The sequence below is a fragment of the Aquarana catesbeiana genome, linkage group LG04, assembly GCF_042186555.1.
Source record: "Aquarana catesbeiana isolate 2022-GZ linkage group LG04, ASM4218655v1, whole genome shotgun sequence".
NCBI lineage: Eukaryota > Metazoa > Chordata > Amphibia > Anura > Ranidae > Aquarana > Aquarana catesbeiana.
Window position 1 is genome coordinate 310299968 of NC_133327.1, and position 24523 is coordinate 310324490.

Below are 24523 nucleotides of genomic sequence, written 5' to 3' on the forward strand. Positions count from 1 at the left end.
TCCAAGGCAGCCACCCAGAGATAGGAAGTGCTAATAAATAATTATACAACTGTGTGAAAGCTAGGATGGTTACATCTAATAGAATTTATTGCATGCATATTATTGTTACAGTATGCAAGTTAGCCATTTGTGAGGTGTTGGAACATCACAAAAACCATCACATTGGTTTTTGCTCTTTCATATAACACAGTGGTCCTCAAACTATGCTTGTTGGTAAATATTGGCACCTACCATGATGAAGCCCTTCATGCAGAAATTTCTTTTTTGTAATCAAACTTTTATTGGAGTTTGCAATACAAATACAAAGCATACAGTAAACAAAAAATAAGCATAGTGATCTTTTCCCCAGTGGTTTCCTGTGTTGTCCCAGCCATGGCGTTTCTACACTGAACAGCAGAGCACATGGAGCCAGCAAGGTAAGTGACCACTGGACACCAATGATAGGGCACTATTCCTCCCTCTGACCAGGGAGAATTTTTTATCCCACTGACCAATGATGCAGGGGCAATTATTACTCACACTGATTACTTATGCTGTGTTTTTTTTTGTTTGTTTTCTGGCCACAATTAGTTCCCAATTAGTCTGTTGTACGGTTAACTTGCCTTTTTTTTAAGAATATTGAGGACATCTGATATAACAAAATGCTTCAAGATGGCCATAACCGTGAGTTTCAGTAAGATGTTTGTTGATGAAAGAGCCATGTAAGGTGGCCAAGTGTTTCATAAGAAAAAAAAATGTTTTAACAATGAGAAATAAGGATTCCACTTCTAAACAGCATTTTTTTGTGTGAAATTAATGAGGAAAACCTTTTCAGGAGATAGGAAAAATTAAGTTGAAATAACTACCAGGTTAATAAACTGAATGTAGTATGTCCAAACCTAACTTGGTTAAATGGGCTTTAGTTATTTTTATTTTTTTCATTGCTGGTGTTTCACACCCAAAAGAAAACACTGGATTTTTGTGTTCCCTGTAAAATCACTTTATTAAAGTTCATGAAGGAACAGAGGATTGGATGAATCTGAGACCACTGGGGTTATACTTTAGGAAAATGTAGACACTGGCAAACAAAAAAAGTCACTGTTCAGCCAAGTATATCCTCTGCCATGATGCTTCTCTTTTTAGAAAATCTGCATTTGGAATAGAAAATAAACATATAGAGACGAGACCTGTGTCCCTTGAACTCCAAGAAAATGATCTTATGGTAATTACAAAAATCCTGTTTTCCTAATCGTTTATCAAAGGAGACAAGATCAGTTGAATCTGAAACCACTGGGTTGACCCAAAGAAGTCCAGCTGATGTATAAGCAATACGGCTAACAACAACGCTAACAGCCCACAAAATGAAAGAATTAAGTAAACAATAGGGGTTGTCCGCAGCTTAAAAGGCTGCCATAGGACCTTACATCCAAAGCTTGCAGCAACAGATGTTTGAGGATGCACCTGGTAAAACTTTTGAAGAGAAGACTAGGTGGTGGGCTTGCAAATCTGGGAAATAGTTGCTTGATGATGAAAAACCCAAGAAGCACTTAACTGATCTAGTAGAGTGCATCTTGACTGGAAAAGGATGGGCTTATCTTTAAAACAATTGTATTGTTTCTGAACCTCCTGAGTGATAATTGAAAGCCACCCACACCCCAACCCTATCAGTATAAATATAAGCTTCTTTTGGGGGAAGCATTTGCAGGGGGCACACATTTGCAACTGGGGCTCTTTCTCAAAGTGGGCGATTTCTATAAGTGGGAGCACTTCTGACTCTGCACTTCAGCGATTGCTCAAAGCGAAGGGACACAAGAAAATACTTTGAAAAACACCACACAAACATCAGGTGGCCTTGTTTACCCCTTTAGCTCTTTCTCTTTGTAACATGCTTTCTCTACCACTCCTTTTGACAGCTCTCTCCTCTATCCTAAAACTATCTCTCCTTCAACCCTCTTCTCCCCCCCACAGCATATATATATATATATATATATATATATCACCCTCACTTCTGTCCTCTCCTTATTACTGCGCCCACTAACTCCTGCTAATTCTAAATCCACATACACTAAAAATCTCCAAGACCCTGGGGCATGTCTCTTCATATAAATCCCACTACCATATTACCTTACTCACCCTCCTGCTTCTCCTAACCTCTGGAGATATATCCCTAAACCGTGGGCCTCCATCATTTAACCGTACCCCATGCACCCATCACCCTGCACCCTCTGGCAGGGTGGCAATTTAGTTCCCATTTCTATTCTTCCAAGACAAGACTCCCTTTCTCTTGTGCCCTTTGGAACTCCCGCTCTGTCTGCAACAAACTCACCTCTCTCCATGACCTCTTTATTGCCAACTCATTTAACCTATTCACCATTACCGAAACCTGGCTCCACGAATCCGACACTGCGTCTTCTGCTGCCCTATCCCATGGTGGTCTTCTCTGGACTCACTCCCCCAGATCCAGTGGAAGTAAGGGAGGAGGTGTCGGAATCCTTCTACCCCCACAGAGCACCTTTCAGGCACTTCAGCCACCTCCCTCTCTGTCGCTCTCCTCTTTCGAAGCACACTGCATTTGTCATTTCACTCCAATTTCTCTAAGGATAGCCGTGATCTACAGGCCCCCTGGATCAGTATCAACCTTTCTTGATGACTTCTCTGCCTGGCTACCCTACTTTCTTTTCTCTGAAATCCCCACAATCATTCTCAAGGTCTTCAACATCCCTATTAATACTAACACTCCTGCCCCTTCCAAACTCCTCAGCCTAACCTCCTCCTTTGACCTGAAGCAGTGGATACATGCTCCTACTCACTCCGAAGGCAATACCCTTGACCTCGTTTTCTCTCACCTTTGCACTCCATGCAACCTCTCTAACTATCCATTCCCTCTCTCTGATCACCACCTTATTAGTTTCACTCTCTCCCTCTCCTCCACCCCCTCTCCCTCCAACCACCTAAAAGTTACCCGCAGAAACCTACGTCATCTCAACTCTTCTCTTCTCTACTCTGCTATCGACAACCTCTACGACAAAATCTCACCCCTATCCTGCACCAACCTAGCCACTTCTGTCTACAACGCTTCACTTCTAGCCTCACTGGACTCACTGGCCCCCCTCACTACACACAGAATCAGGCCTCGACCGCTTCAACCTTGGCAAACAGATGATACTATAAGGCTTAAAAAATGTAGTCGTGCTCATGAGCGCCTGTGAGACCAAGTCTCAGAGAGATTTCAACCAATATAAATCTGCCCTCCAAAAATATAATTCCAGCCTCCTCTCTGCCAAGCAGACCTATTTTACCACTCTCATTAGCAACTTATCATCCCATCCCCGTCTCTCTACTTCGTCCTCCACCGCCTCCACCCGCCAACTCACTCACTGCCCAGGAGATTGCCAACCACTTCAAACAGAAGATTGATACAATTCGCGCAGAGATCTCTACTGTTCTGATACCCTCCACGCTTTACACTTCATGCCCACAGGCACAATCATTACTTCCCTCTTTCAACCCCACCACTATAGACGAGGTTGCTAAAATACTTGGTAATGTCCACCTTACCACCTGCCCTCTGGATCCTGTTCCCTCACAAATGCTATGTTCACCCTCTGGCTCTATGCTACACTTTCTAACCCAAATCTTCAATCTCACCCTCTCTTCTGGCATCTTCCCCAACTCTCTAAAACATGCATTTGTCAGACCCATACTTAAAAAGCCCTCACTGGACCCATCCAATCTTAACAACCTACACCCCATCTCCTTGCTCCCCTTCTTATCCAAACTCCTCGAACGTCTGGTCTACAACCGACTGAGAATCCACCTCGTTGATAATAGCCTTCTTGATCCCCTTCAGTCTGGATTTCGTCTTCAACACTCAAAATCACAGAAACTGCTCTCCTAAAACTAACAAACGATCTACTAACGGCTAAAACCAATTGACACTATTCTGTACTCCTACTCCTGGACATCTCTGCTGCCTTTGATACGGTTGACCACCCCCTCCTCCTCAAAAAACTCCACGCCTTTGGCCTCCGTAAATGTACTCTTCGCTGGTTCTCTTCCTACGTATCCAACCGCACCTTTAGCATTTCTTACAACTCTACTTCCTCCTCTCCTCTTCCTTTCTCTGTTGAGGTCCCCCAAGGTTCTGTTCTTGGACCTCTCCTATTTTCAATCTACACCTCATCCCTGGGTCAACTGATAGCCTCCCATGGCTTCCAATACCACCTCTACGCTGACGACACCCAAATCTATTTCTCTACCCCTCAGCTCACTCCCTCCTCATGTATCACTAATTTACTATCAGATATATCAGTCTGGATGTCACACCACTTCCTCAAACTCAATCTATCCAAAACCGAACTTATAATTTTTCCTCCCCCATATGCCCCTTCCCCTGATCTCTGTCAAAATAGATGGCACAACTATAAGCCCATCCCCGCATGCCAAGGTTCTAGGTGTAGCCCTGGACTCTGAACTCTCCTTCAAGCAACATATCCAATCACTGTCCAAATCCTGCCACCTCAACCTCCACAACATCTGTGAAATGCACCCCTTTCTAACCAATGGCACAACAAAGCTCTTTATTCACTCGCTGGTCATTTCTCGCCTCGACTACTGCAACTCCCTTCTCATTGGCTTACCTCTACATAGTCTATCACCTCTTCAATCCATCATGAATGCTGCTGCCAGACTCATCCACCTTACCAATCGCTCCGTGTCTGCCACTCCTCTCTGTCAATCCCTCCACAGGCTTCCGCTCGGCCAAAGAATTAAATTCAAAATACTAACAACTACGTACAAAGCCATCCACAATTTCGCCCCCAGCTATATCACTAGCTTAGTCTCTAAATACCAACCTACTCGTTCTCTTCGTTCCTCTCAAGACCTCCTGCTCTCTATCTCCCTCGTCACCTCCTCCCATGCTCGCCTCCAGGACTTTTCCAAAGCCTCTCCAATCCTATGGAATGCCCTACCCCAATCTGTCCACTTATCTCCTACTTTATTAGCTTTTAGATGATCCCTGAAAAACCCTTCTCTTCAGAGCCTACCCTACCCACACCTAACAACTGTATTTTCATTTTCTCCATCAGCTCATCCCCCACAGTTATTATCTTTTGTTTCCACTTGACCCTCCCATCTAGATTGTAAGCTTCAACGAGCAGGGCCCTCTGATCCCTCCTGTATTGATTTGTATTGTAAGTGTACTGTCTGCCCTCATATTGTAAAACACTGTGCAAACTGTTGGCACTATAAAAATCCTGTATAATAATAATATTGGATAATGACATGTCGAAGCCAAAGAGACCTATATAGTTGAGCGAGAAGCAGTTGGCCTTTTCCAGGGACCCTCAAGAATGAAAGAAAGAGACTGAAGGAAACTGTACCTGAGAGGTGCACACAATCAGATTGTACCATATCCAAGCAATGGATGGTAATGACAGAAAAATAAACGTATAATATCCTGATTAATCACTTGCCAACTGCCCACAGTACATTTACTGTAGGCGAGCAGCATGTACAGGCAAAGCAACTTACCCATATGTTGCTTTACCTGTACAGACATATGGGAAAGCTGCACCCCACATGATCAACGCTTCAGCAAAGCTGTTATCAATCAATCTGAGCAGTCTCACTCAGGGCTGGAAGTGGCGCCAGTATTTCCCGGCTGAAAAGAGCCCTGCCTCCAAGACCCTCTGCGGCTCAGCCGCCCTCAGGATGGTGTCTCCCCTCTACGGGCCGCACCTCCAGAGCAATGCCACTGACGTGGTGCATTGGCAGCCCATTTAAATATTATTGGGCTGACTTACCTCAGTGCATATTAATGCTTGTGTGGAAGCGTAACAAATTTGTGAGCTGACTTTGAAAGGAGGACAAGCTTTTGTTGGGCCTACAGAAAATCTTAAGATCCCAGCCTGTCCGTACACACAGATATTCTATCTTCATACTCTCCAGTGTTACAGCAGAATAGTTCCACGCGAGCTAGTAAAAAAATTAAATAAATATTTGACTTTTATTAACTCATCGGTAGAGTTAGGCCAATAGTTCGGGCCAAAAAAGAGTTCACACCAAACATCGCCCGTTCGCCCGTTTGGCGAACACCCGAATTTGCATTCTTAGCTTTGCCCAATCAGGGTGCAGTGAATAGCTGGTTAAGGAGCAGGTCTGGGAAGCCGGCCGCAGCGTCGTTAACCCTAGGTTCTAATCTTTTTGCAGCCTGTCCATTTTTGGAAAGGGTCGAGGAATTTTTTCCCAATTTTGCGTGTAATAGACTTCAATGGAATTGCACCAGAAACGCAAGTATTGTGATGCAATTTTTGATGTGTTTTGTGTTTTTTATTTTTCCCGTTTAAACACTGTATATAGCTGATTGCTAAGGAGAAGCCCGCCTCCGCGTCCTTGACAACCGATGAGTAAAATAATGAGTAAAGAATGTAAAAAAAACAAATCACTGACAAAAAAAAAATTGAGAAAAAAAACCAGCTTGTTAAAGGGGGCTTCCAGATTCTGATAATCCCTCTGCCCGCAGATCCCCACAACCACCGCCCAGGGTTGTCGGGAAGAGGCCCTTGTCCCCATCAACATGGGGATAAGGTGCTTTGGGGTGGGGGGCAGAGCCCCTTACCTCCCGATTTCACTTATCTCTTTGATCACAAGTGTAATTATAGATTTTTACTTTATTATTGTAATAAAATTATCACATCATTATTTTGGCACAAACTTCATATATATGTTTGGTTGGGACATTTCTTATATAATTTTTTTTTTGTTGTTGCTGCAAGTGGTTTTAAACTTTTTTAATATTGTTTTTTTCACTTAGTGCACACTTGTCTTTGACATTGCTGTAGTTGGAGCCTCTACACAGTCAGCTGTGGATGAGGAGTTGCTCTAGACCTTGAATGAGTGCCTGAAAAAAGATCAACCCTCTGGCATAATTCCTAGGCTTCATATACCATATCAGTTTTAACTGAGGTAGTGTGTACAAATTTAACCATCTCAATACCATTGTAACTGTATATACGGCCTCGTATTGAGGTGCTTATATCAGGATCATGGTTAAGGCTACAACCATGATTCTGGTATCTTTTTTTACAGCAGGCGATTCTGCACATGGTAAAAGTAATACAAGCAGCTACCCATCTGCGGGATTACTTTTACAGGCGAAACCAGGTGCTTTCATCCCATCCAGGAGCAGGGTAATGATGCAACTGGCAGCATCAGCTTCCCTGGACACAGTGAAAGGAATTGATGATGTTCCTCCCACTGGGTGATGTCAGAAACCAGAAGTGATGTGGATTTAGTTGCTTCCAGTTACGGTTTGATGTAAACAAGCCGTGACTGCCTTAAAAAAGCACCTGACCAAACTGATCTCAATTTGATCAGATGCTTTGGAGGCCAAAGGAGAGATATGAGGTCTAATAGACCCCAGATCTCTCCAAAAAGAGGTCCTGTCATGGTCCATGCTATCACAAGGGTTAAGTTCATGACAGTTCTGGATACTAGTGACCTGTAATTGCCTACAGCTAATCACATGGTACAGGGTGTTGCGACTGGCCCATTTACCATGTGACAGCTGTTGGCCAATCGCAGCCCACTAGTACTCGGAAGCAAAGCTGTTATGCATCAGTCTCACTCTTACTGCTGATGCGGCTGCCTCCTGTCACAAGCCTGTCCCCCCTTCCCACCCCAGAGAGTGAGAGTCTGAGCAAGCAACTCTCCGGGCAGCTGCACACTGAATCCTCCTAGGAGGGCATGAGGGGAGGAGGGTCTGCACTGATAGAGGAGGGTGGTTTGTCCTGAGGTGGGGTCCGTACTGATGGAGGGGGTGGTTTGTTCTGAGGGGGGGGCTGTACTGATGGAGGGGGGTGGGTTATCCTGAGGGGGGTCTGTACTGATTGAGGGGGAGGTCTATACTTAGTGGGGGTCTATACTGAGGGGGTCTATTCTGAGGAGGGACTATACTTGGTGGAGGGAGGATCTTTAGTGAGGGGGGCTAGATTTGGTGGAGGGGGGTGACACCATGTTTCACCACGCCAGGTGACGCCCACCCTATTGACTCCACTGCACCACATTGCACAGATGGTTTACATATGAGCACTATAATGCACTGGCAAGGCGCATTGCGATGCCTTTCAAAATCAGCATTGCAATAACATGCAGTAAAACAGTGGTTCTCAACCTCAGTCCTCAAGTACCCCCAATGGGCCATGTTTTGGGAACTTCCCTTAGATAAATTAGCTCTTATCAATACCTTGTCATTGATATTGATTTAAAGCAGCTCTGCAAAGGAAAACCTAAAAGCATGTCCCGTTGGGGGTACTTGAGGACTGAGTTGAGAACCCCTGCAGTAAAACATGCGCTTTATGGTACCTTACCAGAACATATATCTGAATCCAGCCTTTCTTTTTTTTTTTTAATTGTATTTTTATTAGGTTTTTTTTTTTTAACATTGTAGAATGAACAAGTACAGCAGTAATGTTGTACAATATAAAATATAAAAATTTGAGGACATCTTTATAACGAAACAAGGTAAAGTACATAGGAACAGAGTTCACAATTACAGAGCACAAACCGCTCTGTACTTTTTGTTCAGGATACAGAAAAAGTTCTTCTAAAATAGAAGTGCAGGATCAAAGGTGTAAGTTAGTTACATAAAAGAGAGGAGCATAGATTCTATGAAGGATATGTGGTATGTAATAATAAGTTCTGAATAACACATATGAAAATGGGGCAAATGGGGGGGCTGGGATTTCATGATCATATGGGACGCCCATGCCAGTATAGAACAAAAAAGCTTAAAGAACGGTGTTTGGCATAGGAGTCCCAAATTCCGACTCATCCCAGGGTTTCCACAATTTTTCAAATTGGGGGATAGTATCATGTACTGAGGCCGTTAGATATTCCATCCTTCGGATATCAGTTACTAATTGTAGAAATTTGGGCCAAGGGGGAGGGGCATCGGACAGCCAACACAGGGGAATAAATCGTTTGGCAGCCAGTAGTATATAAGAAAGAAGCCGGTTAGCTCTTTTGGTTAAGCCAGGGAAAGGAAGGCTCAACAAATAGTGTAATGGGTCTAATGGGAGAGTTTTATCCAGCACTTTCTGTATCAGGAGCCCCACCTCCCTCCAGAAAGGTTGTATCCTTGAACACTGCCAAAATATATGGAATAAAGAACCCGTGTCAATCCCACAACGCCAACAGCGCAGCGGGACTGAGGGGTCGTACTTATGGATAACGTCAGGGGTTCTATACCAAAACATAAGAATTTTCATAGAAGTCTCCCGTTGGGTCACACACTTAGAGGACTTGGAGACAGAAGACCAAATCTTGTCCCATAACTGAATTGAGATAGTTCTGCCTAACAAATGGGACCACTTTCCCATATAATGATGCGTGGTCTCAGTCAGAGGTGTCGACTCATGAAGGATACGATGGATGGTAGATATTAAGTGTAACTGGTGGGGTCCCTGTGCACATATGTGTTCGAAATTAGTTGGACTTTCGAGGGATAATGATGAAGATTTAGAGTGGAAAAAGTGTCTGACCTGCAGGTAGAAGTAAAAAAGTTGGTGAGGGATATTAAATTTCTCACGTAAGGTGTCGAAGGGATGTAGCTTTTGCGTAACCGGGTTTACCAGATTTCGAAGTTGAAAAAGGGAGGCGTTAAGCCATGGGGAGATCCTGCTCAAGGACAAACTGTCTGGTATGAGTGGGTTAAACAGTACATTGATGAGCGGGGAGCAGGGCGAGACGAGTTGGTATTTTTTGAAACATTTACGCCAAATAGTTATAGTAAAATTCATTGGGCCAGTGCACTGGTGTCTAAAAGTGGGATCTATAGGAAAGGAATCATCCCAAACCAAGGTACATGGGTGAACCGGGTATATCACACCCTTCTCAATAGCGGACCATTGATTTGGAGCAAAGAGGGATGCCCAAGAAATAATAGGCCTTAAATGTGAGGCATAATAATATTTGAAAATGTCCGGTGCACCCATTCCACCCCTGGACCTCGGAGCAAACACCACTGAACTGGCTATACGGTGGGCCCTATCGCCCCATATGAACTTTAGAAAGTTACGTTGGAGTGTCTTTAATTGGGATGAGGGTAAAGCAATTGGTAACGTTTCAAAATAGTATAACAGTCTAGGTAAAATAGACATTTTTAAAACGTTTACCCTGCCCAATAGGGATAACGGATACTTAGTCCAAGACCTCAAGGATTTATTAATTTCTAAAACTAGGGGTGGAAACTAGGGGTGGAAAATTAGAGAAGAGTAGGATGGGGTGAGAAGAATACCTAAATATTTGAGAGAGGTTTTACACCATTTATAAGGATAGGACTCTTTGAGTTGTAATAGTATGGGTAATGGGATATGTATGGGCAGAGCTTCAGTTTTAGACGTGTTAACCTTATAGCCCGAAATGGCCCCAAAAGAAGACAACAATTTGTGTAGGGAGGGGAGAGAAATCATTGGATTAGTGATCGTGAGCAAGATGTCATCCGCAAAGAGTGATAGTTTATATTCCCCTTGTCGCATTACCACCCCCTGAATATCCGGATGGGTGCGGATGGACTCGGCCAGGGGTTCCAGGCAGAGAATAAAAAGCAATGGCGACAAAGGACAGCCCTGCCGAGTACCATTAGTCATGGGGAAGCTTGGCGACAAGAAGGATGACATCTGTACTTGAGCTGTGATTGTTGAATATATAGCCTTCAAAGCCTTCAGATAAGGACCCCTAAAGCCATACATCTCTAAAACATTGAACATATAGGGCCAGCTTAACCTATCAAAGGCCTTTTGTGCATCTAAACTCAGGATCAACGCCTGTCTAGAGGTTCTATCTAAAAGATCTATCAGGTTTATTGTACGACGGGTGTTGTCCCCCACGTGTCTACCAGGCACAAAACCTACTTGGTCCCTATGAATCAATTTGGGGATAATCCTAGATAACCTGGATGCAAGAATTTTTGTAAAAATCTTATAATCTGAATTTAGAAGAGCTATCAGCCTATAATTATCTGGGATAGAGGGATCCTTACCGGGCTTCGGAATGACAGAGATAAATGAATGAGAGAATTGTGAGATAGGAGATATACCTTTAAGCAGGGATTCATAGAGGGTTAGCATATGTGGAGATAGGATATCAAAAAAAGATTTGTAATAAAAATAGGGTAGACCATCAGGGCCGGGCGATTTGTGTATTGGAAGTTTCTTAACTATGGACAAAAGTTCTTCAGTCGTTATATCTATATTCAAACTGTCCAAGTCTTCAGAAGTCAGCTTCGGAAGTTTTATATTAGAAAAAAATGTTTTAAATTTTTCCTGAGTAAAGTTAAAACCATGCTCAGGAGTGAGGCAATTATATAATTTATGGTAAAATTTGCCGAAGGCGCTAGACATTCCACGGGGGCAGTAAACTCTAGATCCATCTGTCTGCTGAAGGAAATCGGGGAATGAGTTGAAAGGACGTGGACGAAGTTTATTTACTAGCATTCTATGCGGTTTATTTGAGTACTCGTAAAACTTCTGTTTTGTCCATAGCAAAGATCTGACTGCCCTACCCAGATGAAGTGATTTAATTTGCTCCCTAAGAGAGGTTACCCTTCGAAGTTTTGAAACTGTAGGGTCTCTCAACAATCTCCGCTCCGCAGCAACCAAAGCAGCGGTAAGAGATTGCAAAAGACTATTTCTATCCTTCTTTATCCTGGAGCTTTCGGCTATGCAGGCGCCGCGAAAGACAGTTTTATGTGCTTCCCAAAGTGTGGAGAAATCTGAAACAGAACCTATGTTATGTTGAAAAAATTCTTCTAAATTTTTTGCTAGTATATTACGTGAGATCTCGGATTGTAGTAGATGGTCGTTTAGGCGCCAATGACATGACTTAGGGTAGGCCTGGGAAAGCACAAGATGTAACATCCAGCCTTTCTGATGGCCAGCCAGCTGTCATTTTCTGCTCCAACCACCCTTTTCCTGTCGCAAGGTAGAATTATTGTCTTTTTTTTCAGAGAGTTGGCTTCTACATTACCTCCCTGTCATGACAACACTAAATCTAATTTTATGTTAATTTAACAGCTTCAGAATAAGGTTCTCCACCAACTTTTTGGAACACCCAGCAAGCACATTCTATTCAACACCCTCCAGCAGCCCTGCATGTAGTGAATTGACTTATTGTATGCTAGTTATTGAAGAAACAAGCAACTGGGGCTGCAATCACTAATAATGTGTGTGTGTGTGTACAACTGTGCTCATAAGTTTACATACCCTGGCAGAATTTAGGATTTCTGGGCCATTTTTCAGAGATTATGAATGATAACACAAAAACATTTCTTTCACTCACAGTTAGTGTTTGGCTGAAGCCATTTATTATCAATCAACTGTGTTTACTCTTTTTAAATCATAATGGCAACAGAAACTGCCCAAATGACCCTGATCAAAAGTTTACATACCCTGGTGATTTTGGCCTGATAACATGCACACAAGTTGACACAAAGGGGTTTGAATGGCTATTAAAGGTAACCATCCTCACTTGTGATCTGTGCGCTTGTAATTAGTATGTGTATAAAAGGTCAATGCGTTTCTGGACTCCTGACAGACCCTTGCATCTTTCATCCAGTGCTGCACTGACGTTTTTGGATTCTGAGTCATGGGGAAAGCAAAATAATTGTCAAAGGATCTGCGGGAAAAGGTAGTTGAACTGTGAAAAACAGGAAAGGGATATAAAAATATACCCAAGGAATTGAGAATGCCAATCAGCAGTGTTCAAACTCTAATCAAGAAATGGAAAATGAGGGGTTCTGTTGAAACCAAACCTCGGTCAGGTAGACCAACTAAAATTCGAGCCACAACTGTCAGGAAAATTGTTTGGGATGCAAAGAAAAACCTACAAATAACTTCAGGTGAAATACAGGACTCTGAAAACATGTGGTGTGGCTGTTTCAAGATGCACAATAAGGAGGCACTTGAAGAACGATGGGCTGCATGGTCGAGTCGCCAGAAGAAAGCCACTACTATGCAAATGCCACAAAGTATCCCGCTTACAATACACCAAACAGCACAAAGACAAGCCTCAAACCTTCTGGCACAAAGTCATTTGGAGTGATGAGACCAAAATTGAGCTTTTTGGGCGCAACCATAAACCATCTGAGAAGATAAAGAGCCTCATCTACAAATACCACAAAAGACTTCAAGCTGTCATTGAGGATAAGGGGGAAATACATGGTATTAAGAACTGGGGTATGTAAACTTTTGATCAGGGTCATTTGGGTAGGTTCTGTTGTCATTATGATTTTAAAAAGAGTAAACACAATTGATTGATAATAAATGGCTTCAGCCAAAAACTAACCATGAGTATATATAATGTTTAGATGCTAGCCTGGAACTTTGCTTTGAAGCCTATCTCTTTGACCCCTCCCTTCTTGTGGTCCCTCCAGCAGTAATTTTTCAAGTCTTACCTGTTTCAGCAGGAAAATCGAGGAAAGCTGGAAGCCGCACACCGGTGTAATGATGAATGCTTTTATTGGTAAAAAGCTAAATCATAAAGGAACACAAAACACTACAGCAGAAGCGTACAGAAACAGCTGACGCGTTTCACACTCACACTCACTATGAGTAAGCACTCATTGTGAGTGTGAAACGCGTCAGCTGTTTCTGTACGCTTCTGCTGTAGTGTTTTGTGTTACTTTATGATTTAGCTTTTTACCAATAAAAGCATTCATCATTACACCGGTGTGCGGCTTCCAGCTTTCCTCGATTTTCCTGCTTCATCTTGCATCAGCCAGCACCTGGGACTCTTCCCCTTTGAAGGATAAAACTATACTGGCTTTTATCTCCACTGGTTTGTGCCTACCTGAGCGGTGGGACCCTTCTCTGCTTTGTTTGCATCTCTGGACCTGTTTCAGGCATCTTCAGTCCAGGCAAGGCATGTGACCTCTCAAGGTCCTCTGACTGTTGGTCTTTTCGCTGCCTGAGTGGTACTCATTGATGCAAAGAGTGCGCTGATGTCTGCAGTATGAATAAAGGGTGCCATGGTGATACCCTCCTTTTTCTTTTTTTTTCCACATAGATTAAAATGTTTGTTTCTTTTTTTTTTTTTACATTTGCTACACAGTAATTTATGCAAACTTAAAACGCTTTTTCACACATAATGTCCGTTTTTGACGGACTCTGCTTGCTCAGCAGGGATTGCTCCGTCGATCCCTGCTGAGTCGGTGGATGACAGGTCCGTCTCTGCTGCCTGTGGAGGGACGGACCTGTCAGATCTCCGCTATGGGGGATCGGATGAAAACTGATCCACCTGTCTGTTTTCATGCGATCCAATCTGCCAGATGGATGGAAAATAGGGTTACCATCTATCTGAATTTAGCGGAGCAGATTGGACTACGATCGGACATGTCACCGCTGACATCCGTCGCTCCATAGAACTGTATTGAACGTCGGTTTAGGTCCGCCTAAAAAACTGACAGGCGGCCCCTTTCATACTTTTGCGACTTGTCCTGCAACTTGGGACTGCAAAGTCGCATGACAAGTCGTACCCCCTGATTTCCAATGATTTTGCGACTTGTCCTGCAACTTGGGACTGCAAAGTCGCATGACAAGTCGTAGCCCCTGATTTCCAATGATTTTGCGACTTGTCCTGCAACTTGGGACTGCAAAGTCGCATGACAAGTCGTAGCCCCTGATTTCCAATGAGTACCGTCTGGCTTCAAAGTAGTCCCTGCACTACTTTGGTCTGACTTTGATGCGACTTGAGGTCCATAGACCTCAAGATTACACAGGCATTGCTTCAAGTTGTGTCAAAGCCGCATGACTTTCAGGTCATACAAGTGTGAAAGGGGCCAAATAGTTACATATGCTCTATATCAAAGCAGAATACTGATTGATTACATACCAATCATTCCATGTTATGAGTTGGTCCCATAGCTGTGGTATGCACAAGCTGTATGTTCTTTCAAGAACAAGTGTTTACCAGTCATCAATCTTTTTATCGAACAGGGTCTAGTGCATCCCTGTTCACCGTTTCAGGTCCGATTTCAGTCTGAATTTTTGGCTGAATTCGGACCAGAAGAAGCACAGAACTCCTGTGCAATTTGCTCCGCAGCCGTCCTGGAGCTGTGTGAACCGGCTCCATAGACAGCAGGCCACAGGCTCCTGACATGCGAATTGGATGCAGAGAAACCCACATCCAATTCGTAATAGTGTTAACCCAGCCTAAATCACATCTTTCTGAAATGATGAAACAAAAATTGTAATTGTTGAATCGTTTATTGCATTTCATATAGCTTGATTTGTACATACATTGTGAAAATCACAGTATATTGATAAGCAGATTGGTGTTTATGATGCATTGATTGATTCCGATATAAACAGTCCCATAGTGCCCCAAGCCTAGATAGCAGCTACTTTTTGAAATAAAAATAACAAATCATTAAGATCAAATACCCAGCAATGTAAATAGTAAATCTGATTCTATTTTTTTTTCTTTCACAACAGATTGGACCCTAATGGAAGTAGGTTGATGAAATGGCATAGAAGAACTCTAATGACCAAAATCTTTTAGTTTTAAGTCCCTTTTCCACTTCAGAGATGACAAACAATATAAAATCCAAATTAGCTTCTGTCCCTAGATACAGACCGCACATTAAATGGTCAATTTTGTTTACCTAAAGAAATGTTTAGTTCTGTGTACTCACTCACTCACTCATTCAAAGTGCAGATCACAAAGTTAAAAAAGAACATGGTCTAGTTTATTCAACTGTAATAAAAAATGCCCCACCCAGCAATCTCATCCTTAAGCTGCTACATATAGAGGCTGCCATTCCTTATAGTGGTTCTAAAGCCTAATGTTATTTACTTTAATGCATGCTATCCATTAAGGTAAAAACCTTCTGAGTAACAGAATCCCCCCTCCTACCCACTTTATACTTACCTGAGCCCATTGACGATGGTCGGGATCCACACAGATGCCTGGATTGGGAGCTGGCTCAGCCTCTTAGCGATTCGCTTGGAGACTAAACCAGCCCTTCTTGACCCCTTCACAGCCCAGCGCCTCAGTGAGCACTGGAGGGGCAGAGCAGAGAGCCGGTGACTGACAGTCACTACTTTCTGCTCAGAGCGAAGGGGCAAACTGAGAGATCAGCGGCATTTGATCGCTCAGTTCTCACTGCAGAGTTGGCAGGGGATCGATGCTGCATCCACCTAGATGAGTCAATACTTCTCTTTTAATGTTCTCTGGTGCCTAGAGTGCTGGACGCAGGAAAAAAAATAAGTGACTAGGATGAGATATGACAACACTCTAAATTATACAGCGCTGAGATGCTTACTATTCCTTGTGTCAGTATTTCGGTCAAAGGGAGTAATATGTGCTTATAACAATCCAAATATCTACAGTATCTCTCAAAAGTGAGTACACCCCTCCCATTTTTGTAAATATTTTATTCTATCTTTTCATGTGACAACACTGAAGAAATTACACTTTGCTACAATGGAAAGTAGTGAGTGTACAGCTTGTATAACAGTGTAAATTTGCTGTCCCCTTAAAATAACTCAACACACAGCCATTAATGTCTAAACCGCTGGCAACAAAAGTGAGTACACCTCTAACGGAAAATGTCAAAATTGGGCCCAATTAGCCATTTTCCCTCCCCCGGTGTCATGTGACTCATTAGTGTTACGAGGTCTCAGGTGTGAATGGGGAGCAGGTGTTTAAATTTGGTGTTTTCGCTCTCACTCTCTCATACTGGTCATTGCAAGTTTAACATTGCACCTCATGGCAAAGAACTCTCTGAGGATCTAAAAAAAAAGAATTGTTGCTCTATATAAAGATGGCCTAGGCTATAAGAAGATTGCCAAGACCCTGAAACTGAGCTGGAGCATGGTGGCCAAGACCATACAGCTGTTTGACAGGGCAGGTTCCACTCAGAACAGGCCTCGCCATGGTCAACCAAAGAAGTTGAGCGCATGTGCTCAGCGTCATATCCAGAGGTTGTCTTTGACAAATAGACATATGAGTCCTGCCAGCATTGCTGCAGAGGCTGAAGGAGTGGGAGGTCAGCCTGTCAATGCTCAGACCATACGCAGCACATTGCATCAAATTGGTCTCCATGGCTGTCGCCCCAGAAGGAAGCCTCTTCTAAAGATGATGCACAAGAAAGCCTGCAAAAAGTTTGCTGAAAACAAGCAGACTGAGGACATGGATTACTGGAACCATGTCCTGTGGTCTGATGAGACCAAGATAAACTTATTTGGTTTAGATGGTGTCAAGCATGTGTGGCAGCAACCAGGTGAGGAGTACAAAGACAAGTGTGTCTTGCCTACAGTCAGGCATGATGGTGGGAGTGTTATGGTCTGGGGCTGCATGAGTGCTGCCGGCACTGGGGAGCTACAGTTCATTATGGGAACCATGAATGCCAACATGTACTGTGACATACTGAAGCAGAGCATGATCCCCTCCCTTCGGAGACTGGGCCGCAGGGCAGTATTCCAACATGATAACGACCCCAAACATCCCTCCAAGAAGACCACTGCCTTGCTAAAGAAGCTGAGGGTAAAGGTGATGGACTGGCCGAGCATGTCTCCAGACCTAAACCCTATTAAGCATCTGTGGGTCCATCCTCAAATGGAAGGTGGAGGAGCGCAAGGTCCCTAACATCCACCAGTTCTGTGATGTTGTCATGAAGGAGTGGAAGAGGACTCCAGTGGCAACCTGTGAAACTCTGGTGAAATCCGTGCCCAAGAGGGTTAAGGCAGTGTTGGAAAATTATGGTGGCCACACAAAATAATAAAACTTTGAGCCCAATTTGGACATTTTCACTTAGGGGTGTACTCACTTTTGTTGCCAGTAGTTTAGACATTAATGGCTGTATGTTGAGTTATTTTGAGGGGACAGCAAATTTACACTTTTATAAAAGCTGTACACTCACTACTTTACATTGTAGCAAAGTGTCATTTCTTCAGTGTTGTCACATGAAAAGATATAAGAAAATATTTACAAAAATGGGAGGGGTGTACTCACTTTTGTGAGATACTGTATATAAACCAATACTTTATAAAGTGTCCATGCAATGTAATAGCCTCTTATATGTGCATAATAATAAAGACCATAAAGTGCTATTGCGTTGTGCAAAAATTCTTCAAACAGAATTGTGTATTGTTAATAGGGGTGTCATTAACAATACATTGTTAATGACAACCCCATTGCAGTTCGCAAATTGCACCCATGCGATCTGATTCTGGTGCGGACCAAAATAAGGGTCCTGTGCAAGTTTGGTCTGAATGCGATGCAAATTCAGCCATACTATCTGTACGGCCGAAATCGCATCGCATGGACATTGCATGTGATTTGCACTGCAGTGCGATGCGAATCACATGCAATCTCGCAGAGCGCATTGATGTAAACCGGCACTAAGAGCTGGAAATATGTGGAATAGACTCCTTCGGGAGCTAGTTCAAACCAGCTTAGTTGTTTGTTTATTAAAAAGTAAATGCATTCCTGAATACACAGAAAACAACATTTACAGGTAATAACACCAGAGAATGTTGATCCAGGGAATATCTGATCCCTTTCTGGAAAAACAAAGATATTTTTTCCCTGTTGGAGCAAACCGGATCAAGCTTTATGAATGTTTTTGCCTTCCTCTGGATCAATTTTGGGTATAGTTTTCTTTTGTATATGGGGGTTTTTAGTAAGTTTGACCATTTTTTTTTTCTGTTGGTTGAACTAATTTCATTTTCCAAAGGTGAACTTATCCTGTAAGGGCCAGCTCTTCTGCATCCTAGGCCAGCTCCCTGCCCAAGGAATACAGATGATGTAGGAAGTAAAGAGGTTATCTGATTATGCAGTGTTTATAATATATGTAAATCAGAATTTCAACATTTTTGGCAGGTAAAACAGTAAAAAAATATATATATATCAACTGTGAATTTAAATGTTTTCAAAGTTTTGACCTATTTTGCCACAATTGACCTTGCAAAAACCCTCAGCTTTTCGGTTTGAGGTAGAATTATCGTCCTTAATTGTTTCATGCAGTTGGGACACAATGGATTGGCAGTGGGACACGATGAACTGGGAGTGTGACCCTCAACATCTAAAGCTTGGCCACTGTTTAGAGCCAGGGTCCAGTTCTATAAGTTAAACAATGGATAGCCGTGTTTTATTTCATCAACTATTAGATCATAAAGCAAATTGCAATCAACACTGTCCTGGTTGAAGAGATTATGCGATGGTATAAAAAAATTTGGTAGACACGCATCTGCAAGACAAGACAGAAAAAACTGTATATATCTGTTAAAGCACATATCTAGGTCTTCTAGTTTCCATTCTTCATCTCTAGGATGTTTTGCACATAGGTGAAGCAAGGCAGTCTTTGCATAATACGAACAGAACTTATCCAGCTTTTTTCCCTGTCTTCCATCATTTTTAAGCAGTTCCAGTAAATGCTTCAGCAGTTTAAGGCATTTTTTCCTGTCAGAGTATAATGAATAAAGAAATAGGGAGAATGAGTTGATTATTTTTATAACTATAATAAAGAGTAAGTCAGCCGAAAAGTGTTATTTGTGTTATAGGGAAAGATTCTGGTCTTGTATATGTCTTGGATACTCCTCTCCTTGTGGTAACTTCAAACTCTGTGTCCACTTAGAAGTTTTAGGTGTTCCGTCCCCACTTTGTGTGTCACAGCACCTCCTGTTGCATTCTCCATTATATAAACTTTATAAACAATCAAATGTGGAGAATAGGACACCATTGTAATGAAATCAGCAGGTGTACAAACCCAGAAATGCAAGCATTAACCGGGTCCCTGAGAGACTGACGGATAGGTTAATTCTATAACATCTATCAAGAACCGAAATATGAGCTTTGGGTGGACTGTCCCTTTAAAACAGAACCCTTTTCAGTCTGGCATGGAGATCTTCACAAACTCAATCCAGCTATTTAAGCTATTGGTTCTGCCTGGTTACTCTCTCTGTTTGTAAAGAGAACTCACAGGGGTGTTAGGATGCCAATACTGTATTATCATGAACTCCTAAGCCAGTGTTAATTTAGTTGACTAAAACATTTTAGTCAACTAAATGAATACTATTTTAGTCGACTAAAATACGATTAAACTAAAACAATTGAGATGACTAAAATACGACTAAAACTAATTTGGAATTTTAGTCAAAGGACTAAAATTGGACTAAAACTAAAATGCCATTTTGGTCAAAAGACTAAGACTAAAACTAAATAGAAATTTGACTTCAAAATTAACACTGGTCTGTAGTGCATGTTCATACCTCAATACCATAAATACTAGCATATTAGATTTTTCACTCCAGCAGTATATAATGAGTTTGGAAATTGTAGAGAAATGTTAACTAATGCATTACAATTTAATTACACCCATTAGATTTTAGACGACTAAAATGAGTTTTAGTCGACTAAAATGTACTGAAGATTTTAGTCGACTAAAACGTAGGACATTTTAGTCGACTACAATCTACTGGATGTAAAAATAAGGTTTCATATACAAATATTGCCTGATATTTGTCCACATCTATGTCAGGTAGTAGACCCAGGAGACATAACTTTGGGTCCAGACCCACAGGGGTAGCTTTCTCAGTTTTAACGTAGAAATAAAGGCAACACAGAAAGGGGGGTTATAACTCCCGTAAGGTTTATTTTTGCCATCTGTGTCCCATTGGGGAGATTTCCCTTCACTTCCTGTCTTATAGCCAAACAGTGAGAGAAAATCTCTCTGAAGTGAGGGAATCCCTTTTTGTCACCAAGGTTACCAGAACTAGTGTCCCTGTTGGAAGATATTCCTGTTCTGGAGACAATCTAAAATCTGGAATTTTCTTTTACTTTCACTTTTGATGATAACTGTAAACAGGACAAAGAGGGTGAATCTCCCTAATGGGAGCACAGACAGCACTAAAAACCCTGACAAATGTTTTAATCCCGCTCCACTCTATCAAAAAAAAAAATGCCTTTAGTTAAACTTCAAAGCTGAACTCCAGGAATGCAGCCACTTTGTAAAATGTGCTGGTATACTATGACTTAAGTCCAACAAGGTGCATGCCACCTAGGGAGCTCAGTATATGCAGCTATTACAATACTCCTGGAGCTCTGACAGGAGGGACACTGTGTTTTCACCAGAGGATCCAGCGTCACTGTGACAGAAGCATAGTGATAGCAATGTTTCTGGCGCTAAGGAAAAATTTAAACTGTAAATTAAAGAAATACCTCCATAAGGCGGCATGCATCTCATTGGCCTTATCCCCTACTAATCCAGCACATTTTACAAAATAGCTGAATTCCTGGAGTTTAGCTTTAATAATTGTCAGAAACGTACCCCAAAATGTATAAACACATGGGTAATCCAACCACCATGGAATGTGTCAAGGCAGATGTTGAAAAACATGGGAGGTGTGAAATGACCCTGTGTTCTATTTCCATAATTCATTCACACTGGTGCTAGAAAGTCTCGGACAGGTGTTATTCATTTCAATTACATGGCCTGTGTGAAAAGTTGCCAAAACATCAGGGAAGAGATGTTAAAATAGAATTATATGTGGGTGACAGATTGTTTTGAAGGACAACCTCTCTGATTAGGGATAGTTGTTCCACTTACACAATGCTATTTGGCCATCTTTGCAAGGACTTTCAGGTTTGCATACAGGCAAGTATTATATAGACTGATTAATAGATTTTTATCCAGGCTAAGAACACATGGGGGCCTATTTTAAAAATTAGATTAATCTTCCTACTGCATGTGTTGTTAAAGTGGTTCTTCACCCTAGAAACATGTTTACTTTGGGAAGCTGGCTGTAACAGCTTGTAGCTTCATGGTAGGCTTCCCACTGTGCATGCATGAGCTGCACTGCACTTTGTGAATAGTCCCTCAGCATTATGAGACCTGTGATGTGAAAGGGGGGTAACTTCCACTCAGATCGCCTTAATGATCAGACCAGAAATGGGAGTGGGTACATGTCAACACCAGGTACCCGCTCTTTCACCCCCCCCAAAAAAAAATAGAGTGCCAAAACTTAGAGAGGGGGCGGGGGGGGGAGGAGGCAGACAAGTGGAACTTCCCTATTTGGGTGAAGTTCTGCTTTAAATAAGTGACTTGTAGACCACCAGTAAATGACTGGGGTCTATAACGTTTACCCAAAACTATATTTGTACCCTGCAAAAAAAGAATCTGGTATAGTACGCTTATATAATGGTGTTTTTGCAGAGACAATTAGAACCTCCCTTTTGTAATGTGATTCTGTGGTCAAACTCGGTACCATGAACTCAGGATAGGCTCTAATTGTTTGAGTTACATGGCCAAAGGTGTAATTATTTTCAAATTGCCAGGGTAAATAGGTTAAAATGACATTTAATAACCACTCGCCGACCAACCACCACCTTTTTTTTTTACTGTGGCAGGACGGCCATGCTGCGTCGGAACATGTACGTGATCTGGCATTTTCCCTTCTGTGCTGTCATTCCCTACACGGAAGTCGGTTAGCAGGTCCAAGCCAATGATTTATGGCCGGGACCTGCTGATCGGCTTAGCGAATGACAGTACAGAGCCCTGTGTTTACTAACAACACAGGGTTCTGTACATGGAACAAAGTAAGTGAGCCTTGTACAAAAATGGTAATTCTGACTTACTTGTAAATTCTTTGTCTTGACGTACACTACAGGACAAAGTGCTTGTATTCATAGACCACGGTTATATGCATGCTACCTTCAGGTGAAAGGACACTGGCAAAAAATGCCCCACTCACTCAGTGAAACTCCAGTATTTTGTGCAAGTAATAAGGAGTGACCATATAAAACAGAGGTGAGGGGCCTGTATTCTGTATTGTACTCAAAGACAAGGACTATTCAGGTACTGTAAGTCAAAATTCCCAATATCTTAAATTGTACAGTACAGTATACATTGCTTGCATTCATTGCTTGCATTCATAGACCAGCCCTCAAAATTTCCACTTGCCTGCTCGCATTTTAGAAAATTGAGGGCGAGTATGGGGCTGCCTCGGGGTGGGGGTGGGGCAAGCGCCACCGGCAGGCGGGGTTGAATGGGAGCTGTTCTCCCAGCAATTGCCCAGAGAGAGGAGAAGAAGAGAGCAGGGCATGTTTAGGGGTGGAGGAACTGGTGGCGAATAACCCTTAAGGCCTGATTAGTAGCTCAGGACTTGAAATTTTCAGCAGTGTAATAGACTATGGGACATCCCAAAGCAATAAACTAAGGATGGACAACAACATTATAAACAGAACTGCCAACAGCCCCACAAAAATGAGTTAAGGACACCGAAAACCTAGGTGACCGCTTGAAGCACCTTGCGGCGAAAGCTGGTGTCAGCCTGAACATCCATTTGGTAAAACATGGAGAACATGTGAGCAGAGGGCCAGGTGATGGCTTTGCAAATCTGGGATAGGGACGCTTGAGGCTGGAAAGCCATAGAGACACAGAACAGGCCTTGGGGAAGGAGCTCTGATGGGGAAAGGAGGATCCTGACAGCCCTGACAACATCCGGGCAGTGTAGGGAAATTTCCCTGGTGAGTTTTTGGTACAGGACACAGGGAATAAGGGGCAATATCCTCACAAAGTGGAAAAGAGCGACCATCTTGGGTAGAAAAGAAGGTCTTGGCCTCAAGACCACCTTGTCCCTGTGCAATAAAAAAAGGCTCTTTACAAGAAAGGCCTGTCAGCTCAGAAACATGCCTAGCAGACATAATGGCCACCGACAATCTTACGTCTTCCAATAGGATATCGCCAATCGGCTGTCTAAAGTAAAGAGATCACTAGGTTCAGATCCCAAGTTAGGGGGCCTAATTGGGGGGATTTATATGAGCAACTCTGTGAAGATAAGTCCTTATTAAGGATTGTGAAGTAAGAGGTTTCTGGAGGAGAATAGGTACTTGGGGCCAGGCACTGGTCGAGAGCAAATTGCAGAAAGGTGGAAAATATGAACAAAAGTGTATTCCGTGGTACTCTGCTACCTGTCCTTGCAACAGGCAAAGTGATGCTAGATGATAGATTCTGCACAAGGTAGATTTTCTCTCAACGAGTAAGGTGGTGATAACAGAGTCAGAAATATCCCTATCCTTCAGGGCCTGGGTTTCAACAGCTATGTCTTTAAAACCAGTGACTGAGAAGCAGGGTGGAATAGGGGGCCCAGCACCAGCAAGTCTGGTCTGTTTGAAACAGACCAAGGTTTGTTCAACAGGAGTCTATCGCTATCTTGCACAGCAGTCAAGGGAGAATCTTTATCAGAGGTAGGGTATATATGAGCCAGAATGGAATCCAAGAAATTACAAGGGCATCTACCTCAAAAGGCCAGATGGTCCTGGCTACAAATCTGTTTAGCTTGTGGTTGAACATGGAAGATGGAATGTCCATATCTGGTTTCCCCCACCTTTGACAGACATCTTGGAAGATCTCGGGGTGCAGAAACCATTCCCCCAAGTCGAGACATTGATAGCTCAGGAAATCTGCCTGGGAAATTGTCCACACCAGGGAACTGAACGATACAGTGACCTGGAATATGAATTTCTGCTCAGGAGAGTATAA

General features: G+C 42.6%; 1 protein-coding gene across 2 annotated transcripts in view; it reads right to left on the minus strand.

Moving 5' to 3' along the window:
* Positions 1-19101: 19101 nt before the first annotated feature.
* LOC141140039 (cyclic GMP-AMP synthase-like) overlaps positions 19102-24523 on the minus strand; it is an 89485-nt gene continuing 84063 nt past the window's right edge. Inside the window, exon 5 of one of the 2 annotated variants that reach the window (XM_073626801.1) lies at positions 19102-19443. In XM_073626801.1, the coding sequence (XP_073482902.1) occupies positions 19104-19443 (340 nt within the window). In that variant the 3' untranslated portion in view covers positions 19102-19103. The remainder of the gene's footprint in view (positions 19444-24523) is intronic. The other variant, XR_012243886.1, reaches the window with a different exon arrangement.